This window comes from Anabrus simplex, chromosome 1 (genome assembly GCF_040414725.1).
Source record: "Anabrus simplex isolate iqAnaSimp1 chromosome 1, ASM4041472v1, whole genome shotgun sequence".
Lineage (NCBI taxonomy): Eukaryota > Metazoa > Arthropoda > Insecta > Orthoptera > Tettigoniidae > Anabrus > Anabrus simplex.
Genome location: NC_090265.1, coordinates 725,961,518 through 725,984,562, shown reverse-complemented (window position 1 = coordinate 725,984,562; position 23,045 = coordinate 725,961,518). Strand labels below are relative to the sequence as shown.

The 23,045-nt window shown below is 40.3% G+C and overlaps 1 protein-coding gene across 1 annotated transcript in view; it reads right to left on the bottom strand.

Annotated features, from left to right (window-relative positions):
- Positions 1-23,045, bottom strand: part of Scsalpha1 (Succinyl-coenzyme A synthetase alpha subunit 1) — a 50,719-nt gene that overhangs the window by 22,846 nt on the left and 4,828 nt on the right. Inside the window, exons 3-4 of the mRNA XM_067136070.2 lie at positions 616-837; positions 433-537 (exon numbers count right to left, since the gene is read on the bottom strand). Of these exons, the coding sequence (XP_066992171.1) occupies positions 433-537; positions 616-837 (327 nt within the window). The remainder of the gene's footprint in view (positions 1-432; positions 538-615; positions 838-23,045) is intronic.

Here is a 23,045-nt window from a genome sequence, read left to right as displayed (position 1 = left end):
CTTCTCGCTGAGGGGTTAAATAACTCCTCGTACTCTTCTTTATCACAAAGCAAACTTTGCTCATTATGATGCTCAACTATATATGACTAGAAACATTGTTCCACGATAAACAGCTTCTCCTCTATTGAAGAAATGAGAACTGAATTCACAATACATCAAACTAATGTATACAAGAAATAACCACTTTGCTGCTAGGGAAATATGGACAGCAGTATTGTTTGTTTTGCTGTAGACCATAACAGTACCTCAACAGAACATTGTGTAATGACTAGGAAGCACACATGACCAACGCTGCAACATAAGATGAGGCCTTGTTTAGGCGGGGTTAGGAAGACATAACAGTTGGAAACCACTGAAGTCACATATCCCCCACTTCACAAAAACTTCATACTACACTAAATTTCTCATATGAATACTTGCTATGATTATTACCTGCGTTGTCTGATGAACGGCTTCATATGTTAATGTGCCAGAGCGGGACACAATACCAATACGCCCTTTTTGATGAATATGACCAGGCATGATACCAATTTTACACTGCAAAAGAGGAAAGGAAATAAATCTTGCTTACTAGAAACCAACATAAAACAAATACGCGAGTGAAATGTAGTTCACCTGTTCTGGGGCAATAATTCCAGGACAGTTGGGACCCACCAACCGAGACTTGTCCTGTCGTAACAGGCGATGTTTCACACGCACCATGTCCTGCTGGGGAATACCTTCTGTGATGCACACTATCAGTGGCATTTCGGCATCTACTGCCTCCAAGATGGCTTTGGCTGCGCCCGGAGGAGGAACATAGATCACCGTAGCATCTGCTCCTGTAGCTGCTTTGGCCTGAAAGAATCAGAATTTGGCAAGTATATTACATATCCAAAGATTAATACTGTAATTTTAACAAAAGTACATCTTCATAATAGAGTTATGCCCTTCCGCATTCAGCCTGGAAGCCACTGTGAATTTACTAATGTCTCCACAATCCTCTGTGGCTTCATTTAGTTCCACAACTCTTACCTTTTAACACTTTCCCATGGATAATCTGCTTGTCAGGTACACATGGTGGTTATAATTAAACTTCCACTACTTGAGAGAGGGCCCCATGAAAAACGAGTGATCTTAGGACAATGAAACTTCATGGAAACGTTTGTAAGGATATGCGGAAGAGAAATAATAAATAAACAATTGAAGTAAACACATTTTAATTTCGACAGGAGAGGATAACATTTGTTAATTGCGTACCATGTTTATGTTCCAGGTTACAAACGTTGCTCAATGTGACAACCATCTGTATCCATGACATCCTGGACCAGACTACAAACTTATCTACTGCTGCCCAAAATGTCTCAGGTGGGATGGTGGCTACCTCCCTCACTATGCTCATCTTCAACCTCCAATGTGCTTTAGTACCCTGTTGACAAACCCCTGTCCTTCAGGTAACCCCACAGCCAGAAATCACTCAAGTTCAAATCTGGTGATCTTGGTGGCCACGCAGTTTGGAATGATCAGCCAATGATTAGGTCTTCTCCAAATGTGTTATGGAGTAACCGAGTGACCTCAAGAGCAACATGGGGTGGAACTCCTTCGTGCATCAAAGGCACCTCTCTCCTGTAGAGCAGGGATCACCTGTTCGAGAAGCAGATTACAGTAACTTGTTCTGTTCACACTGCATGTCCTTGGTGTCAGAGTTCCTCGAAGAGAAATGACTATTATGAACTGTGCCGTGAAGCCACACAACAGAGTGATGCATTCACTATGCAGAGGAAATTCATGAACATTCGTTGGTTGTGACAATCCCCAAATGTGGCAATTGTGAGCGTTCACTGCTTCAGTGAGCGTAAAGTGTGTTTCATCACTTCACAAAATGTTCCATGGCCACATGTCAACTAGAACCCTTGCACAAAACGTAAGAGCAAAGTCTACTTGAATGTGTGCATCACGTGGTAACAGTTGGCAAGTAGGGTGAAGTCTGTATGGATACCATTTTACAATTGATCGCAGTACTCTTTGAACGGTGGACCATGGAATGTTCAGCTGTCGTGACACAGTTTGTGCAATGCATGAAGATTGTACATTGCATATAGCAATCACAGCCATGGCAATAGTAACTTCAACAATCTGTGGTGCAACTGGCCATCAGACTTTCCCAGGAGCAACTCCCAAATCGCCAGTTAATTTGAGCTTCACAATCATGTTCTTTAAACCTGGTGCAGAAAGAGGACCTCTTCATATTTTCCTAATGCGTTGATAGTTGTGAAGAGCACCAAATGCTGTTGTTTTTATAAGACAGCTTTACAAGTAAAGCCCTGCTCACCTTGTCCAGACCCATGTTGACTGTCTGCAATTGTAATACACACTGATGCTATGTCATCTTACCAGTACGGCGTATAACGGCAAGTCATAACACTAACAGTATCAATACTAACACAAGTCCTGCAGCACAGTCTGAACATCATTCCTATAAAGTTGGGTGCCCGTACAGTACATAGTTTTCCGTCGACATTGGCTCAAGCAGCAAAAGTTCAATTATAACCATCCTGTAATTGCAGAATACCTTCACCACAAACTTTATTTTGTAAAAACCAGTTAAGATATTAGTTTCAAATTTTGCAACAATTGAAAATATACTATACTTTAAAACTAAAACGATACAATGAATACACCTCTTTACATGAAAGAACCCCCAATTCAGTATGACACGTCGAAAAGCATCGAACATCGTACAAGGTCACGTCACAATACTTGGACTTAAAAGTCAGTCTGAATTCCTCGACTCGATGGGGTAATGCAGAGAACACAGGACTCCACCCTAAATCCCTCCGATTCTTTCAACTTCAGGGTCTGTTGGACGAAGGTGTTTAGATAGCAAATCATACCGCCTCTCAGACATACAAATTAAAAACTAAGAGGGCCATCTGATAAATAAGTTTCGCTATTAAAAACAAAACAAAACACAAGCGGGTTATTTACACCTGTGAAATACTTTATTTTCAATCTACAACTCGTACACTACTTCTCAACATAGTCACCGTTTCTGTCCAAACACTTTAGGTATCTTGGCAGCAGTTTTTTGATACCTTTATGACACCAGGTCGGGTTCTGGGTCGGCGGTTGCAGAGTCGGCTTCGGCTGGTCCGATGGTTCTGCACTCCGACCGACCAACCGAGCAGAGGACGGGTGGCCGCAGCTCTACGCCTCTGCATTCGAGAGACGGAGAGGGAGTGGTCCCCACCATCGGCTGTCCTGAGAACGGTTTTCCATTCTCCTGCACTAAGGGTGAATGCCAGGACAGTTCCTAGTATAGGCCACGGCCGCCAACCCTCGCACCTTCTCCGTAACAAATCTCCTGGCCTGAGAGACTGTGTCACTGTCCAAGAGGTCTGCCTCCCCCTTCAGAGGAGGAATGCAAAACATTTTAGTAGTAGTAGTCGGGTTCTGTTTCCGTAGCCGGTGGTTCACCTCCGCTTCCACCTCTTCATCAGCCGCAAACTGCTAACCTCCAAGGTGCAACTTGAGTTATGGAAAGAGATGGAAATCACTCGAGGCAAGATCTGGAGAATAAGGTGGATGGGGAAAAAGGTCCCATTTGATGTCCTTTCAGCTGAATGGGGGTCCGCTTGTCATGAATGAGCAACACTTCCCGAGACAGAACAGCAGGATGTTTTTCGTTTGATTGCAGCTCTGAGCTTCATAAGGACAATGCAGTACCTCTCAGCTGTGACCATAGTGCGTTAAGGCAGGTATTCAACCAGTAGAACACCATTACAGTCCCAAAAGACAGCAGCCATAACTTTGCCCGCAGAGGCTGAGGATTTGGCCTTGCTTGGTACAAGTTCACAAGGTTTCTTCCATACCATGCTTTGTCATTTTATTTCTGAAGATGAATGATGCATCCAGCTTTCATCTTTAGTGACAATGAAGCATTTGCAGAAAAGCTCAGGCCACCTCGATCCGTTGCTGCTTGTGAGCATCAGTAAGCAAACATGGGACACATCTTGCACAGACTTTTTAATATTGCAAGACATCTTGACAAGCTCGTCGCAATAGAGCGTCCAATATCCATATCAGGAAGCAGTCAATTCATTATCTATCAGTGCTGATGCGTTGATCTTCACCCACCACATTCCAAACTGCAACAGTGGCTGCATTGTGTAACGGACTCTTCACTTCATCGGCAACTACTGTTATGAAACTCGCCACGCACATAACCTTTTTTCTACGATTAGTATGGACTTACCGTCATCATGATATAAACTGCATTTTTTCTCCAGCTGGAACTTGCATACTTCATACTTTGCATGAACTCTATTCATCTTCACCATCTTCGATAAACTAATTTCCTTTTTGCCGGCTGAAGTCATGTGACCGCCTGGTTTATTCGCGCATGCTTCACTAATCTCTGGAATCTTCTAGATATATTTCTCATTCTACTCCACACTATAAATACCTGGCCTTCCTCTGGAAACATTGAGATGGACTTAGGCCTGTGTGGAGGGAGCAACATCCTACGACAACTTCGTCCTTAATTACATGTGCCCAGAAGTCTTCATTTGCGGGCGGTTCAATTTGCTTCAAGATGAGGTATGACAAACTGATTTCTTTACTGTAAATACTTTTAATTGCATTGGGATAGATTTTCCCTGCAAAATTAAGCTGGAAGCATGGCATTTCCAGGCCGAAATTTCACTTGCCCTTTTTGTATTTAAAACTTTTCATTCACGATCTTCGTAACAACTTTCTTTTGAAATGTGCGTGTGGTGTATTGGCAACTGTGCGACTTCTACTGTACACGTACTTCTATTCGTTCAGTGCTTCAGGATATTGTGAAACTGGTTCAATGAAACTACATTGTGATTATTCGGCTGTAGAACTACGTTACCTAGTGTTAATCTGTGGGATAACAGAAGTGGTGGTGACCTGCATATAGTATTTGCATTTTGTTCAGATAATTTTTTCTGCTGGTGTACTCGAATTTGCTAACTGAACATCTTCCCTTTCTTGTCGTTCTGGATTTCTCTTTTTATTGCAGTATTCATCCTTTCCTTGTTTGCCCTTTTCCTTTCCTGCGGCATCTTCTCTTTTTCCTTTCTTTCTCTTGGATATCTTATCTCTTTTTTTTGACATAATCAATTTGTAATCCGTGTATGTGGTTGGGAAAATTTTATATTTGTATAGTTCTCATTTCATGTAAATTGTCAGAGGTTCGATTTATGTTTCAATATATATATATATCTATTTTAAAATCTTATACTGGTTTCTGATCTATTTTCACTTATGTCCCTTATTCCTCTGTATATTTCTCCTTTCCAGGTTATGTAGCATACTTTCCTTTGCCCAATATCTTGTTACTCTGCAATGTTTGATGGAGATTTCTAAGTCCACGGCCTCCATTCTTAATTTGATAGTTACTCCACTGCATAAATCTTACTACTCGAGGGGAAACTATTCTTAGATTTTCCATTGGCACTATTATACACAATATTTGTGTATTACTCCCATGGGCCCAGTTACACATGGTAGCAGAGTATATATCGCAGCATAAACCCGAATTGTGTAGTCCATTACTACTTTAAATCTCCACTTTGTTACGGCCTTAGTTGCTTAATATTTTTTCTTGGGTGGTTTAGTATTTCACCTCGCTAGACTTTGCCTTTCTTTTTCTCCTCTTTTTCAACATGGCTTATTTCTCCGACAATTTTTCTCCCTATGCTTCCGATACTTCTGATATTTTGTTTGATCCTCATTTCAATTTTTCTGATCCCAATCCTTTTAGTAATTTGTCTTATAACCCTTTTGTTACTTCTACATCTTGTACCTTTACTACGACTGTTTCTTCCAGTGCAGGCTCTGAATCTCTACCACCCCCACTTCCACCTAACACCCCTCTCTATCCTGATCTTTCTCTTTTTACTGCCGAGTCGAAACCTCCACTTAACCAGGCACCTCCGCCTTCTGTCGATAAAACTCAATCAGCACAGCACTACACTCCTGATTTGCGAACTCCACCACCATCTCCTTCTCAGCAATATTTTTATGAATCCCCATATCATCACAACCCCTCTTCACATCAACCACTTAATTTCCATATTCTCACTAAATGTCTTGACCAGGTACCCGTCATTCAGTCTACTGATCCTGATACTTTGACACAATGGCTTTTTTTAGTTCGCAAATTTCTACAAACTGACTTAGCTCCGTTTTCCCAATTGCTTTCATTGCTTTACCCAAAAACATCTGGTCATCTTAGTAACTTTTGGCTTCAATATATGAAGTCCTCTCACGATTGGGCTCATTTTCGTTCAGTTTTACACACTTATTTTTTGCCTTATGAGATCCGACAACAACTCGGTAACAAGTATATCAGACGTCATCAACGTCCCGATGAATCGGCTTATGATTATCTTGACTCCATCATCGGCTATTCTGACGTGTTAGCTATTGCTCAACATCCCCAGGAAATCATTTCTCTTATTCGATTTTATGCCTCTCCAGCCTTCCGTCAAATCATTAATCCCTTTTCGCCACCCACTACTGTTCCTCAGCTTTACAGTATCGCTCAACTAGATGTTCTAAATACCCATAGTAACTTTTCTTATTATTCTTCCACTCCACCTCCCCAGTTCAACATTTCAACAATTCGCACACCTTCTACCACTCGTCTACCTTCTCAGGGTAATATCTCTCGTTTCCGTTGTTATTGGTGTCAGGCTATAGGGCACTTAGCGCGCGATTGTACCAATTTTTCCTTGGGAAACTTCACTTCCTGTCGTCAGTAGGCAGCTCACGACCTCATGGGCAAAATCTGCCTCGTGTTTCTTCAGCATTCTCTTCTGGTACTCAATCACAGTCCTATACTCTTGTACAGTTACATAATACTCCCTCCTTAGCCTTATTAGATTCTGGTTCTGCGATTTCCCTAATCAGTTTCTCTTTTACCCAGCAACTTTTACAAACACATCCGCATCTTCAATTATGCCCTTCTACCCTCAAATGTCTCTCCATATCTCAACACTCTCTTGAAATCGTGGGTCAACTAAAACTCTGTGTTAAAATTTCCAAATTTTCTTGGCCATTTGAATTTCAAGTGGTTAGCAATTGCTCACTCCCTGTCATACTCGGTTATGATTTTTTTGCTCATACTGGCCTTATTTATAATACTGCTATGGCTTCTATCTCGTTTTTTTTCAATCCACATGTTCAAATTCCTTTGGTGGACCCCCTTGATTTCCCTATGAACCACGTCTTCAGTCATCAGCATATTTATGCCACTGCTCCCCAACTAGATGCAATTGATGCCTTAAAATCTGAATTCGCTGATGTTGTCACTGATAAACTAGGCTCTGTGGTTACTTATCAGGCTCACATTGATTTAATTGATCAAACTCCTGTTCGTTCACCTCCTTACCATCTCAGCCCTCCTCGGATGGCAAAAATGGATGACATTATTCACAAAATGCTTCAGGATGGTACCATTGTTCCGTCCTCTTCCAATTACGCATCCCCGGCATTTCTTGTCGACAAGCCTGATGGTTCTTCGCGCCTGGTAGTTGATTACCGTAAATTAAACTCCAAAATCCTCTATGATTCCTATCCTATTCCTAAAATGCAAAACGCTTTCCACTTTTTTTCTAAAGCTAAATATTTTTCTCTTTTAGATCTCAATTCTGCTTACTACCAAATCCCCTTGGACTCACGGAGCAGTCAGCTTACTGCTTTCATCACCCCAAATGGCCTTTTTCAGTTCACAAAAGTTCCTTTTGGATTGAACCTGGGGTCACAAATCATGTAGAGATTAGTAGATTCTTTATTCTCAGATTTCAAGTACAAATTTCTCTATCCTTATATTGATGACCTTTTAATCTTTAGCCCAGATTTTGAGTCCCACATGTCTCATCTCCACCAAGTTCTTTCCAGATTACGTTCTATTGGTCTGACAGTTAACCCCTCTAAAATTTCCCTAGCTCAAACTTCTATAAAGTTCTTAGGTCACATTGTGTCACCTCAGGGAGTAGCCGTCGATCCCGAACGTACTTCTGCTATCTCTAATATTCCACCTCCCAAAAATCTCAAACAAATGCGCACCTTTATAGGTCTGGTTTCTTTCTATCACCGGTTCATCCCTAACTTTTCCCACATTGCTGAGCCTCTCAATTATCTGAAACGTAAAAATGTTCCGTTTACTTGGACTCAATCTCAACAGGATGCCTTTCTTCAGCTTAAATCTCTTTTGATGCATGCTCCCATTCTTCAATTTCCTGATTTTTCCCTACCTTTTGAAATACACACTGATGCATCTAATCTTGCTGTTGCTGGTGTTTTAACTCAGATTGTTAATGATGTTCCTCTGCCTATCGCCTATTTCAGTCGACTTCTTTCTCCTACTGAAAGGAAATATTCTATCTTTGAACGTGAAGCCCTGGCCCTATTAAATACTATCGAACACTTTGCTGAATATTTGGAGCATAAAGAATTCCTTGTAAAGACTGATAATCAGGCTCTTTCATGGTTGTTGCACAATGCACCTAAGATTGGTAGAACTGGCCGATGGCTCATGCGATTGTCCAGATTTAAGTTCTCCCTTAAATTCATTTCTAACTCTGAAAATTCTGTAGCGGACGCTCTTAGCCGTTTATTTGACACTTCTGCTCCTCTGCCTAGTACCACTAATGATTTACCCCTGAACGTCTCTATGTTGCCTTCACCTTCCTCTGTTAATGCTGTTTTTTCCTTAACAGATTTTCCCCTTTCATTTCAATCTTGTCAGTCGCATCAGCTCACCGATCAGTTCTGCATCCAACTCAAACAATCTTTATCTGACCCCTCTTACCAGGGTCCGTTTACTATTTTTAAAGACCTCTTGGTCTACAAACCCACCAAGAAAGCTTCTCCTAAAGTGGTGCTCCCACAGGCTCTTCAACCCATGATTTTGCAATATTATCACTCCTCCCCTGTAGGTGGGCATCTCGGCATCACCAAAACGTACAACCGTATAGCCTCTCTTTTCTTTTGGCCTCAAATGCGTAAGTCTATTCGCAACTTTGTTCACACTTGTGAATTGTGTCAAAAATCTAAACCTTTAAACATAAAGTCTGCTGGTCTTCATTCTGCCCTTCCACTTACTCACCCTGCCCAAACCTTTTTCATTGATCTAGTTGGACCTATTGTTCGGTCTTCTCGTGGCAACTTGTATATTTTCACCCTGTTGGATGCATTTTCAAAATTTCTAGTCCTCCGACCCTTACGTAAAATTTCTACCAAGATTGTCATCAATTTACTCACTGAACAAATTTTTCCTATTACTGGTTTGCCTGCTAATATTGTTTCTGATAATGCTTCTATTTTCACTTCCGGTGTCTTTTTTAATATGTGTTTTCAACTGGGTATCAAACGTATTTTGACTTCTCCCTACCATCCTCAGTCCAACTCCGTGGAAAGGTACCACCGTAATCTCAAAGTTGCTTTATCTATATTTGATAGTTCTTTTCAGAAAGACTGGGATTCTTATCTTTCCTCTTTGGCGTTGGCTTTTAATTCCAGCATTAATAGTTCTACTGCTCAAACTCCGGCTAAGCTCTTTCTTGGTCGTGATCTTCAAACTCCTCTTTCCCTAAATTGGGATTTACACAAACTTTTTGAATCTTCTGATCAGCCATCCTCTTCATCACTCTGGAAAGACACCTTTAATCAATTGCTAAAAGCTCAACAAGTGCACAAAAAAGTTTATAATCCTCGTCATAAGCCATCAAACTTTAAAATTAGCGATTTAGTCCTCGTTGCCAATCATCCGCACAGCTCGGCAATCAATGCCACCTCTGCTAAACTTGCTCTTCGATGGCTTGGTCCATACCGTATTTTGTCTTTCCCTACCCCTGTCACTGTATTTTTGCAATCTACGACTGATTTGTTCGACACTAAGAAACTTCATCTGAGTCAGCTCAAGCGATTTCATCCTTCTTGAACTTTCACATCTTGCTTTCCTTTGCACTGTGTTTTCCTTCTCTTGTTATTACCTCTTTCTAAATTTTTTTTCTCTCTCTCTCTTTTCTGTTTCTACTCTGGAAATGTCTACTGCTCCCAGTGTTATTTTTCTTTGTTTTTTTTTTCTTATTCTTTGTTGTTTGTCTACCTCATCACTTCCTTTTGCTCCCTTTATGGATTTTTTTTTCTCTTTCTCCCCCTCCACACAGGTCTCTCCAGTCTCCCTCCCAGCCCAGCCGGCACAGGTTGTAATGGGAGTGTAAATATGCTTCCCAACCATTTTCTTTCTCTCTTTTAAAATTGTTCTTCATTTTTATTGTCGTTTGTGATATTTACATTTATATATCTATGTATACATTTCTATTTATAACTACTCTCCTCTCCTTCCCTTCTCCCCTTGCTAACGCGTTAGCCCTTTCCTTTTTCTTCTTCCCCTACCTCTGTGTGTTTTCCTATTTTTCTGACTACGCATGTTCTTTGTGTTTGGATATTTTTTCTGCCGCCCTTTGTTTTGTTTTCCAGTACCTTTCCTCTTTGATATACTGTTGCGGCTGCCGTCGACCCCCGCTCCAGCTTTTGGAAGGGCCCTCCATCGCTGTTCCTGGGGCCGTCTCGCCGTCGCCATTCAACTGTATCTTCGGCTTTTCGTCTCCTACCACCAATCTTCACTCTTCAATCATATCAACTACTTCAACTTCAACTACAGCAACTACCAAATAACAACCAACAAGGAAAAAAAAAATCCTTGGGATTTTTTTTCTGGTGCCCGGCGGATAATGTAACGGACTCTTCACTTCATCGGCAACTACTGTTATGAAACTCGCCACGCACATAACCTTTTTTCTACGATTAGTATGGACTTACCCTCATCATGATATAAACTGCATTTTTTCTCCAACAGGAACTTGCATACTTCTGTGAACTTGCATACTTCATACTTTGCATGAACTCTACTCTATTCATCTTCACCATCTTCGATAAACTAATTTCCTTTTTGCCGGCTGAAGTCATGTGACCGCCTGGTTTATTCGCGCATGCTTCACTAATCTCTGGAATCTTCTAGATATATTTCTCATTCTACTCCACACTATAAATACCTGGCCTTCCTCTGGAAACATTGAGATGGACTTAGGCCTGTGTGGAGGGAGCAACATCCTACGACAACTTCGTACTTAATTACATGTACCCAGAAGTCTTCATTTGCGGGCGGTTCAATTTGCTTCAAGATGAGGTATGACAAACTGATTTCTTTACTGTAAATACTTTTAATTGCATTGGGATAGATTTTCCCTGCAAAATTAAGCTGGGAGCATGGCATTTCCAGGCCGAAATTTCACTTGCCCTTTTTGTATTTAAAACTTTTCATTCACGATCTTCGTAACAACTTTCTTTTGAAATGTGCGTGTGGTGTTTTGGCAACTGTGCGACTTCTACTGTACACGTACTTCTATTCGTTCAGTGCTTCAGGATATTGTGAAACTGGTTCAATGAAACTACATTGTGATTATTCGGCTGTAGAACTACGTTACCTAGTGTTAATCTGTGGGATAACAGAAGTGGTGGTGACCTGCATATAGTATTTGCATTTTGTTCAGATAATTTTTTCTGCTGGTGTACTCGAATTTGCTAACTGAACATCTTCCCTTTCTTGTCGTTCTGGATTTCTCTTTTTATTGCAGTATTCATCCTTTCCTTGTTTGCCCTTTTCCTTTCCTGCGGCATCTTCTCTTTTTCCTTTCTTTCTCTTGGATATCTTATCTTTTTTTTTGACATAATGAATTTGTAATCCGTGTATGTGGTTGGGAAAATTTTATATTTGTATAGTTCTCATTTCATGTAAATTGTCAGAGGTTCGATTTATTGTTTCAATATATATATATATATCTATTTTTAAATCTTATACTGGTTTCTGATCTATTTTCACGTATGTCCCTTATTCCTCCGTATATTTCTCCTTTCCAGGTTATGTAGCATACTTTCCTTTGCCCAATATCTTGTTACTCTGCAATGTTTGGTGGAGATTTCTAAGTCCACGGCCTCCATTCTTAATTTGATAGTTACTCCACTGCATAAATCTTACTACTCGAGGGGAAACTATTCTTAGATTTTCCATTGGCACTATTATACACAATATTTGTGTATTACTCCCATGGGCCCAGTTACAATTGCCTGCAGCGGCAACGGGCCTGCCGCTAAACTCGTCATCATGCACATTTTCCTGTCCTTCCAGGAACCATGAACGCCAGCGGCGAACCATTTGGATGCTCATGCATCATTCACCACACATTAAATAGCGACGATTATTCATAGCCATTTTATTTTTTGCCACGATAAAGCGAATACCGGAACGGAGCTCACAAGCGGACACACTTTCAAGCGATAGCTCTATGGCAGCTGGTGCCGTACTGGTGAACGCAATTCAAGTACGTGTTTTTAAAGGTCAAGTGCACCCACCATATCCCAATGAAAGTTTCTACAGTACAAACTTCATTTTAAAACGTGGTTTGCAGAGGAAAAAAAATTGGGAAAGTTATTTATTGGATGGCGTCCATGTACTGCACTGAATAAGCTTGGAAGAAAAATTGGCATCAGTTGGAAGATTAAGTATAGGACCAATAACCTGAAACAGAATTAACTGGAGGACTGAAACTGATTACACAGACCTGCAATGGTTTCATTGCAATATCCTGTAATATTTTCTAGGAATACTTTTGAATCCTGAATCCAGATCTTATGTTAAATTTTCCTACACCACATTTCTTTAAAACCTGACATTTTTAATGCACATGCACTCTTAAAGTTGTTAGCAGAAGTGTTGCTTCAAATAACATTTCCAGATTCATTTATTTATGCAATCTTCTGCAGCCATCTTGCAACGCTGTATAATCAAGCTCACAACCTGAGCCAACAACGACAGGTTTTGCTCAGTGGCACCATTCTGTTGCAGAACATCGTGCGCCACAGTCCCGAGTCGTTATGTCAGTTGCCAGTGAAAAGAGAATCTTTCTATTGAATTCTGTTATGGGTGTGAAAGTTTGATGATGATGATGCTTGTTGTTTTAAGAGGCCTAACATCTAGGTCATCGGCCCCTGAGGGTACGAAATGCAATGACAAAATAAAAATCCAAAATCCTCCACTGACCAGAATTCAAAACGTGAGAACGAAAAATGAACGGATGAAGTTAAAACAATCAGTGGATCCGACCCGCAATGCCTCAGTCTCAGAAACTGACGGAGAACAAGAGTAATACTGACCAAGGGACTGCTTCCATAGCTCAATACTGCATCGATGATGCTTGCAAGCTAAAGGGGTCCAAAATATAGGTTATCGGCCTCTCATAATGGTACTTATCACTTGGAAAGTAGAACCATGGTATTTGACATGGTGCGGTACTAATCAAAAGTATCGTAGACTCACGGTATTTCACACATTATGGTACTACTCACAGGTAATGAAATTCGCACAGGTAATACAGACCTATGGTGTTTCACACATAGTGACGCCATGTACAGGCAACGCAAACCTATGGTTTCCATCACGTAAGTGTACTAACCACAGGGACTTGTACTATCCCGTAGTGTTCGTTATACAGTGGGTACTAATCATAGGCAAGCCAGAACCCTGGTGTCGCTCATATAGTGCTACTAATCACAGGTACCGTAAAAGCCTGACCGCACGGTGCTCCTGATTGCTACTAATCACAAACCTATTTCGTACCTAATGCAGTAATACGCGCAAATAATAGCGACCTATGGTGTTCCCCATGTGGTGGTACTAATCACAAGTAGTTTCATGGTTCTAATCCAATCACCCCTTGGTCGCCCCCTTTAGTCGCCCCTTACGACAGGCAGGGGATACCGTGGGTGTATTCTTCGTCTGCGTCCTCCACCCACAGGGGGTTGTGTGCTTGGTCTGCGAGAGGTATTTTATTTCCCTCAAGTCCGCCGGCAAGCCGGTTAGGACCCCCCTATCCGCCACCTGGGATGCGTCACGTGGGAATGTCACCTCTCCCCCTGCTACGCCAGCGTAGTAGGTTCGTGGGGTATGAAAGTTTCATGCTGATAAAACAGCAGAGCAAAACAACAGACTTTGTGAGGATGGCCTACTATGTGTACTTCGGCATCAAACTTGGAGACCAACACAGGCTACGAGCACCACATAAGGCTTGTAGGACGTGTGTAGAGCAGTTACGACACTGGGTGAACCATGATCGAACAGTGTTAAAAAACATTTGGAATTCGAATGGATTGGCAAAAATCTACGGACCATAGTATGTACTGCTACAACTTCTGTTTTGTGAATGTGAAGGGATTTAAGTTCAACATTCTTTACGTTGCACCGACACAGATAGGTCTCATGATGACAACCATTGGTCTAGATTGGTTAGGTCCAGCTAGTGACAAAACCATTGGATTGGGATCAAGTAAAAGGGGTCTGGGGGCGTAAGCCCCCCAAGATAACAGCCACTTCGTGCCCTTAGGCCTCTAGCATTCCGTATGGTGAGAGCAGCGCATTCAAAAAGCTGAATCATGCCTGCCAGTGACAAAGCTATTGGTCCGTATTATACATTGTTTTGTTACAGATTTAATTTAGTTGTGTTTTTATTGTGCGTGGGTTGGTAACGGAATGCATTTCACCGACACGTGCGGTTCGAACTCACTAACTCCCAGATGCAAGCTTACAGCTGTGCACCCTTAATCGCATGGCCAACTCACCCAGTAGACAGAGGTGAGCTTTGCCACTGCTTCAGACCCAACACCCAGTCTTAAATACTTAATTTTTCTAGTAAAATATAATAAACCTAGATATAAGTCCAGGATCCACCGGCAGGGGCGAGCACGGGCTTCGAGGCTACGAGCCGTGCGTTTGTGTGATGTCAAGGGTGATGGCATTTGATGGTTGAGATTTCCAGTAATGGTGGATAATTTGAAAGGAGACTGACGACCTGATATCTTTTGGGTCTTTAACACAATGTATACATATAATATAGATCAAACGTAGCAAATCAAGTGTCCACTATATTGGGTAAAAATTTAATACCTGGTTTGTAAAAGAGAGGTTTATATCATGGTTAACATGACATAACAAGAACATGACAGAATATGAGATACGACCGGTTATAAAAATAGCGATCAAACCATTGCTCTGCATCGGTTAGGTCTAGCTAGTGCCAAGTCCATTGGTCTGAGGGCAGGCAAAAGGGGTCTGGGGGTGTAAGGTTAGTGCCGCCGGTTGGCTTCTAGCATCCCTTGGACAGTATTTGCTAGTGACAAGACCAATGTAATTCAGTGAAAACCACTGACAGTGACAGGTTAGGTTGTGATCTACAGAAAACCAGTGATAGTGACAGGTTAGGTTGTGATCCACAGGAAACCACTGCGGAAAACCCTCTTCAGAAACTGAAAAGTAAAAAAAAATCAGGAGAAATTTGGTAGCGAATCACGACAAATCACTGATGGCAGAACTTATACTAATTCAATACATTAACAACTCTATTTGACCTACATATTTATATATATATATTTTATTTTTATATGTGAATACTAAATACCGGACAAACCTGAACAGTAAGAACATACGACTTCTCATCCTTCAACATGCTGATCAGTGATCACATTACGACTATTCATGTTTCTTTCATCAAATTTATGTAAATCTTATTGCCTTTTTCTCTCACGTTTTGGATATCTTTGAGAATAGTCGTTCTTCACGTGACAACGCATGGCTCTTAGTGTCATCAGTAGTTTCATTTTTTTTTAAAATAGTGAAACATCTGCACTTATACTGTGTGAGTTTGTTAAGTCCTCAAAGTTCCCATCTGAGAATACTTACAATTTTGCTCCCGAATAAAGAAACCAAAGGGTCCCACTGCAGTAAAATCCTATCTAAAGACTTCTTAGTGACAACCATCGAGTAGTCACATGCTTCAGAATTTTCCTGATCTCTGTGTTGTGTAAAGTCTGAAATTCTCTGAACTTTTCTTTCCTCTTTGTAGTCCTTTCCAGATAATAAAATATATCAATTGTACTTTCATCTACATTTACGGGCAAGTACGCCACGCCCTTCTCTGAAGCAAGATTAATTAGGTGACAAGAGCAGCCTATGATGATTATGTTACTATTTTCCCGCTTTAAACATCCTGCCACACCATTCTTTGATTCTAACATTACTGGAGCATTATCAGCACCAAGAGTTAGGCAGTTTCTTAATGGAATATAGAATTCCTGAAAATTTGAGAGCAAAAGCTTGGCAATGTTAGCTCCAGTAGCATCCCCTTCTAAATTAGGCACAGAGAGCAGACAGCTCTGAATTTCATTGAGTTCAGGCCTAAAAAATATAACAATAGGATATATTTTCCAAGTCGCTTTTATTGCTACCGTCAATAGCAACAGAAAATGCATTCACCTGCAAATGTGATACAATTTTCGCCCTTTCTTCCGTGCACATTTCTGTAATGATAGCCGCTGTTTTCGTTCTAGCACACCCATATCGTTGAGCGATTTCTGAACCAGGACACATTTTGCGAAACAAAGGTCCTGCGTGGTCGGCACAATTAACAGACAGGTTATGTTCTACAACAAAATGACGTAAATAAAGCCTCGGCATTCTTCACAGGATTTACATCTTGTTTTTTGCATGAAAAGTTCAGTTTCTGCTCTGTGTATGGCTACTGGTACATTCCCTGACAGCTGGAAACAAGCTGATATCACACCTATTTTTAAATCTGGCAACAAACATGATATCTCATCATACCGCCCAATATCTGCCGTCCCAATATTGAAAAAATAATCCACCGCAGACTCCTTTATCACTCAGCCGTACCTACCTGAAGAACAACACTGATTCACTCCCGGAAAATCATGCCTCAATAACCTCACAGTTCTCAATCACCACATCATTTCAGCAACAGAAAATAAATCTCAGATGTAATATATACCTATAGACCAGGCCAAAGCATTCAACTCGGTGGATCACACACTTCTTCATAAGCTCGCTACCAGATTTAATATCCATAGTCCCGTCTTGTCATTGGTAACAAGTTTCCTCCCCGGCAGAAAACAGAGTGGAACTCTCTGAATTTGCCTCATCATAGTTGGTTATCTATGTTATCAGGCGTATCTCATGGCAGTATTCTGGGACCCCTACTCTTTGTTGTCTATATCAATAACATAATTCTCACCACCCAAAATAGTCAGTGCTCCCTCTTGTACGCCGATGACCTGAAAATCGTAAGAGAAGTGTCTACACCTGATTGTGATGAATTACAGACTGTTCTCAATTTGTGTGGTGACTAGTTTAAAAAATGTAATCTTTCTCCCAATGTTAAGAAGTGCAATACAATCTCCTTTTCATCGCTAAAGCAAGGAATGAACACTGCCTATACCATCCAGGGAAATACATTGGAATCAGCTTCTCAGGTAAAGAGACCTAAGTTTTATAATAGATTGTAAACTAACCTTCTCTGCTCATATTTTGTCTATAAAATCCTGTGCTTTCTTTACAGGTTCACTGTAATTAATTATATTAACGCCTTAAAATTAAATTTTGCCTCGTATGTTCTCCCCATAACTGACTTTTGTTCCCCTATTTGGTCCTCATCTGCTATCACAAACATATCTCAACTAAGTAGTATTTTTAACTTTTTCACTTTCATTGTTAAGACTCGTAATCCTGTTTTTAAGAACAAAACGAAATCTGGCATTTTGAACTATCTGGATATACTTAATCTGAGAAGCAGTTTACAATTCTTCGATTTATGTTACCTCCATAAAATAATTAATGGCTACACCAAATGTAATACTCTTTGGCGTACTTCCCTTTACACGTTCCTTCCCGCCCAACACACAACTCATTATGCGTCCACCGGGCAAGTTGGCCGTGTGGTTAGGGGCGCACAGCTGTGAGCTCGCATAGGGGAGATAGTGGGTTCGAACCCCATTGTCAGCAGCCCTGAAGATGGTTTTCCATTTTTACACCAGGCAAACACTGGGGCTGTACCTTAATTAAGGCCACGGCTGCTTCCTTCCCATTCCTAGGCCTTTTCTGTCCCATCGTCGCCATAAGACCTATCCGTGTCAGTGTGACGTAAAACAAATAGCATCATGTGTCCCATCTGTGCCTAACCTTACAACAACGCTCAATCTTCCACCGTCTCCCTACTCTTGGTAACTCACAACCCGATATCAACATATTCACACCTTTCACACCCTTCAAACAAAAAATTAAAAGATTCCTTAGAAGCCCTCTTCAGGTTTCCATTTTCTTCCGTCCATCCAGCCCTCGCCCTTTCTTTTTCTGATTTCTGTAACCGACACTTGCCAGTTATTGTTACCATTGTTGTTACATTGTTATTTTATTGTTGATAATATTGTTTGTACCTTTGTTATCTTTTACACTTATTTAAAATTATTATTACTAGCAAATGTACCCGAGCTTCGCCACGGTATTCTACACTGTATACGGAAATCGAAGTAAATTACTGTAGCCTACATGCAGTGAATAAGATATTTTAAACTGCATGTCTCCTAGCTTTATCCGAGAATCAGCATCGGGATGTCCCGATACGTTATTTTCAATGTAAATTGTGAGTTACGGAGTAGTGATGGTAACGGCAGGTTCACTTGCCTACTGCCATTCACAATTGAGTTGAGAAGTTTGTATTATAATGGCAGGCCCCACTGCCTATTCCACGGTCACAATCGATTTGGGGACTTTTCGTTACAATGGCAGGCCCCCTTTCCTACACTCAACCAGATTACAGTTGACAAGTTGTCATAATGGCAGGCTACTTCCCTACAGCCAGTCAAAATTGAGTTGTGCTGATATCATTATGACAGGCCTATTCTCCTACTGTCAGCCGGCATACTGTCAGTCACACCGAGTTGGTGAGTTTCCATTAAAATAGCGGGCCACAATGCCTAATGCCAGTCATATTTTAGATGGGCACATTTGTTTATAATGGTGGGCACCCTTGCCTACAGCCAAACACAATCGGGTAAGGAAGTTCTGAACAAAATTGCATACTCCTTGCAGTCTGCAAGTCAAATCGAGAAGGAAATTATTAATGACAGTGGTAGGACATCCTTACTAATGCCAGTTACATAGAAGTTGGAGAAGGACTCCATTCCTATTGCCAAAGTCGATGTGGGGAGTACTGATTACAATAGCAGGCATACCCTTTCTCGATCACTACAAATCGACATCAATGAATATATATAGTTCGACATACGAAAGTATATGCATGCTTACAATATTACAGACCTTCATTCGCAGATTAACTGCTGCTAAATGGTAAGTCATATCGACAAACGGATTGTACCATAAGACGCCGTATTTAGAGCTGTAAATGGCTGGTCCTATGATATCCTCTCGTATCTATTTATGGGTCAGATTGGGTTAGAATCGTTGAATAGAATGAAAATTTGGGTAAGATTGTCTCACAGTGCATTACTTTTCGGATAATTATGTGACAGCTACAAACGTAGCATTCGGCTCACATATGGCTACTGGGTGGGCCAATGTTTGCGTAGAATTTGATGATTCTGTCTTATAAGTGATTCAAGGTATGAATGATACGTGTAAAAGTGCAAAATTTACTTACAGTCGAGAAATAAGGATAAAGATAACGTATAAGGGATAGAGATTAGTTGTAGATCACTCCAAGTTGAATGGAGATTGTGCCATCCGTTTTGTGATAGAACTTACCGTGTAGCCACGAAATACCTCGAAACAAAGGTCTGCACCATCATTAAAATTGCCTCCATATTTAGATTTTCTTCGGGAATAAAAAGTGAAAAAATTATAGATCTTGGAAGTTTTCTGCCGGTTACAGACTAAAACGTATAATTTTGCCAAATTCCAATTTTCTAGCTCGTCTGTAGATTATGCTGCAATCTGGATGTAGGGGAGGGGTGTAAATATTAGGACTTACAGGAAAGTAAAAATATGCAGATGGTCATTATTACCCTTTAAAGGACAGCGGTACAAAAATTTTGCAAATATAGTGAAAGTACAGAAACACGGTCGTTATGATTTTATTTATATACATAGATTATTAGTGTAAGATGGCCCTCCATAGGCTGTACCTAATCTATACTAATATTATAAAGAGGAAAAATTTGTATATTTGTTTGTAATGGATAGACTCAAAAACTACTAAACCGATTTAAAAAATTACTTAACCTATAGAAAGCTACATTTCCAGTGAGTAACATGGGATGCATTTTATTTTCAAAACAATTCGAGGTGGGGGACATGGTGGGGGAGATATAAAAATAATAGGCTAATATAGACAAAATATCAAATTTGTCATACAAGGACGAGACAAAGCTCAATTTAAGCCTCTTGACGCAAAGAATTAAAGTCGGTAAGCCCTATGGGTCCGAAAAGCATGTTTTAAGGTCCTAAAACCAACCGTTAAGGAGATATTGGCACCACACTACCCCTGCTCTAGGAATCGGTTAAAGTAATGAACTGCTGTAACCATGGCAACGCCAGCTCCAGGATTCTACGGCAACAAAATTATCTACAATATATCTACAAAAACCTAACATGTTACAGACATGAAAATTTGTATTTGGAATCTCCTTTAAAAATAAAAAAACACAACTGTTCGTTTTCAAAAACATCCACTTAAGGGGGGAGTGAAAAGAAGTGAGGAACGAGTTGAATTAATTATATGAGGATACATCTCAGAAAATTAAGATGTTACAAACGTTAAAATAGGTACATGGAATCTTCTTTAGAAATGAACACACTTTTTTTTTTGAAAATCCATTTAAGGGTGTGAAAAGAATAAAAAAAGTGGGTGAATTTTTAAAATGAGTATCTTCTTCTAACGCTTTACCCATACCAGTCGGGTTGTGGCTGCAAACTGTGTCGCACACATGAATTTGACCCTGTTTTACGGCTGGACACCCTTCTTGACGCCAACCCTATGTGTAGGGATGTAATTACTATTGCATGTTCCTGTTGTGGTTGGTAATGTGGTGTGTTGAGTGAATATGAAGAGGAGAATGTTGGGACAAACAACCTGTCCCCGAGCCAGAATAATTAATCACACGTGATTAAAAACCTTGACCTAGCCCGGAAGCCTGTGAACCGAAGACTTCAACGCTGACCACTCTGCCAAGGAGTGGGGCAGTTTTTATAATGAGTATATCTACTCATCCGGGGTAATTCTGGGACAAAAATGAAAACTTTCAAATTTTAGGGCACTAAATCTCAAAGTGGAAAGTTGGCATGATGTTAAATTAATGTAATTTGGCACCCACAGTTCATTTCCAAGAAGAAATTTTATTAAAATCTTATAGCTGTTTGGCAATTCCACAAAAACTGTGTCCCACAATTACCCCATGGTTTGGGGCAATGTTGGGACAGGCATGGGGCAAAAGAGGGACACAGTTATAATTCAACGAGAAAGCTTCTTTGACAGATACTGAGGCAGTAGTGGGATAGAGTGTATCGATATTATGTGACTGATTAAAAAAAAAAAATAGGTACAATATTATGCTATTTTTCGTTAGTTAAAAAACAGGCTTCTTAAGTGGTAAAAATTATCTGATATTTAAAGCAAGAAAAATCACTTTTATTTCCCACCAAAATACACAACACTTGGGATAAAAAATGACCACTGTCCATACATATTGCCCAATTAAAATTTAGGTAAACATTTATATCAAATACTTCTGAAATAAACAAAAACATCACACACTACACATTATCAATGTTAAACGTCACAGGGCACCTAATAAAATATATGTTTGGCAAAGAGTATAGGCCTATGCTACTATTACTATCTACAATATGTGAGAGTAGCCTAATCCAATGATCTAGGCCCTATTTTTTCTCCATTATATCTATGGACTCGGAAAATTCATAACGGATCCGGTCCCCAATACAAACAAATTTAGGTTGTGGCAGTTTCTTTATAATATTATCATGGCTAATTAAAGTCACATCATCTTCATCTGGCCTGAATACCGTGTTTTGTTTGTCTACACACTTTAGACACATCACTTCAGCATCATTATCATCAATTACATTTTGAATAACACACGCATACCTGTATTCACCGATTTTTTGCTTCCTGGCTACTTCGAATTTCACCAAAACAAAATCTGACTGGTGTAAATCTAAAATACCTAATTTTGCACCTGATATCTCCTTTTCACTGATTAAGTTACAGCTGTCTTAAGAATCGCTTAATATCACAAACTCATCACTACTTTTGCTGCTTTCCCATTCTTCCATGTCTTCCTCACTATCACTGCCGATTTCTTTTCTTCTCCTTGATGTTTTAGGTTTTGGTCTAGCCTTCTCTTTCCCTGGTTTATTCAATTTCTGTTTACTGCATGGTGTCCTATTTATTTTGTCTAAAAATTCTTCTGTGGCAATGACCTTAGCACTGCAGTCAATTTTTCTCCTCTTCGTTGGAGGTGCAGATGTTTTCCCAATCCTTTGAAGCAACAAATTTTCAAAACATTGTTGATTTTGTTGTGAATCAAATGATGCATCAAAATGATCTGCTTCTGCAATACTGGGGCCAGCTTCAGCCGCTTGTAAAGATTCAGACAGATTGCGAAATGGCTGGATTTCTCTGTTATTGTACCTTTCAAGCCTGATCGGATCTAGTCTGTCAATGGGATATTTGTTTCGATTTAGGGTGAAAATCCCAGTACTCTCAAAACCTTTCTTAACTGTCTCTGGTGTGAGAGCAGTATGCCAAATTTTGCAAAAAATGTCAACAAATTCAGCCTTCTGCATTCTTCTTTGATTCATTCTTTGCCACTCTGTTACAGCCCTATCCCAGTTCTGTTTCAAGGGGCGAAATCCACATTTATCCAACGGCTGCAGAAGATCTGTCGTGTGAGAAGGGAGTTTAATAATGCATATGTTTTCATCCATAGCTCTCATGATAGTTTCTGGGTCTAAATGAGTCACATGTCCATCCAAGATTAACAGAAGAGGCCTTTCTTTCACTGTTTTGCAGAACTGTGCAAAGTAGTCTTGAAAAATTTCTGTAGTGATGTATCCTTTTTGTGACACTGCATACATAGTTCCAGGGATA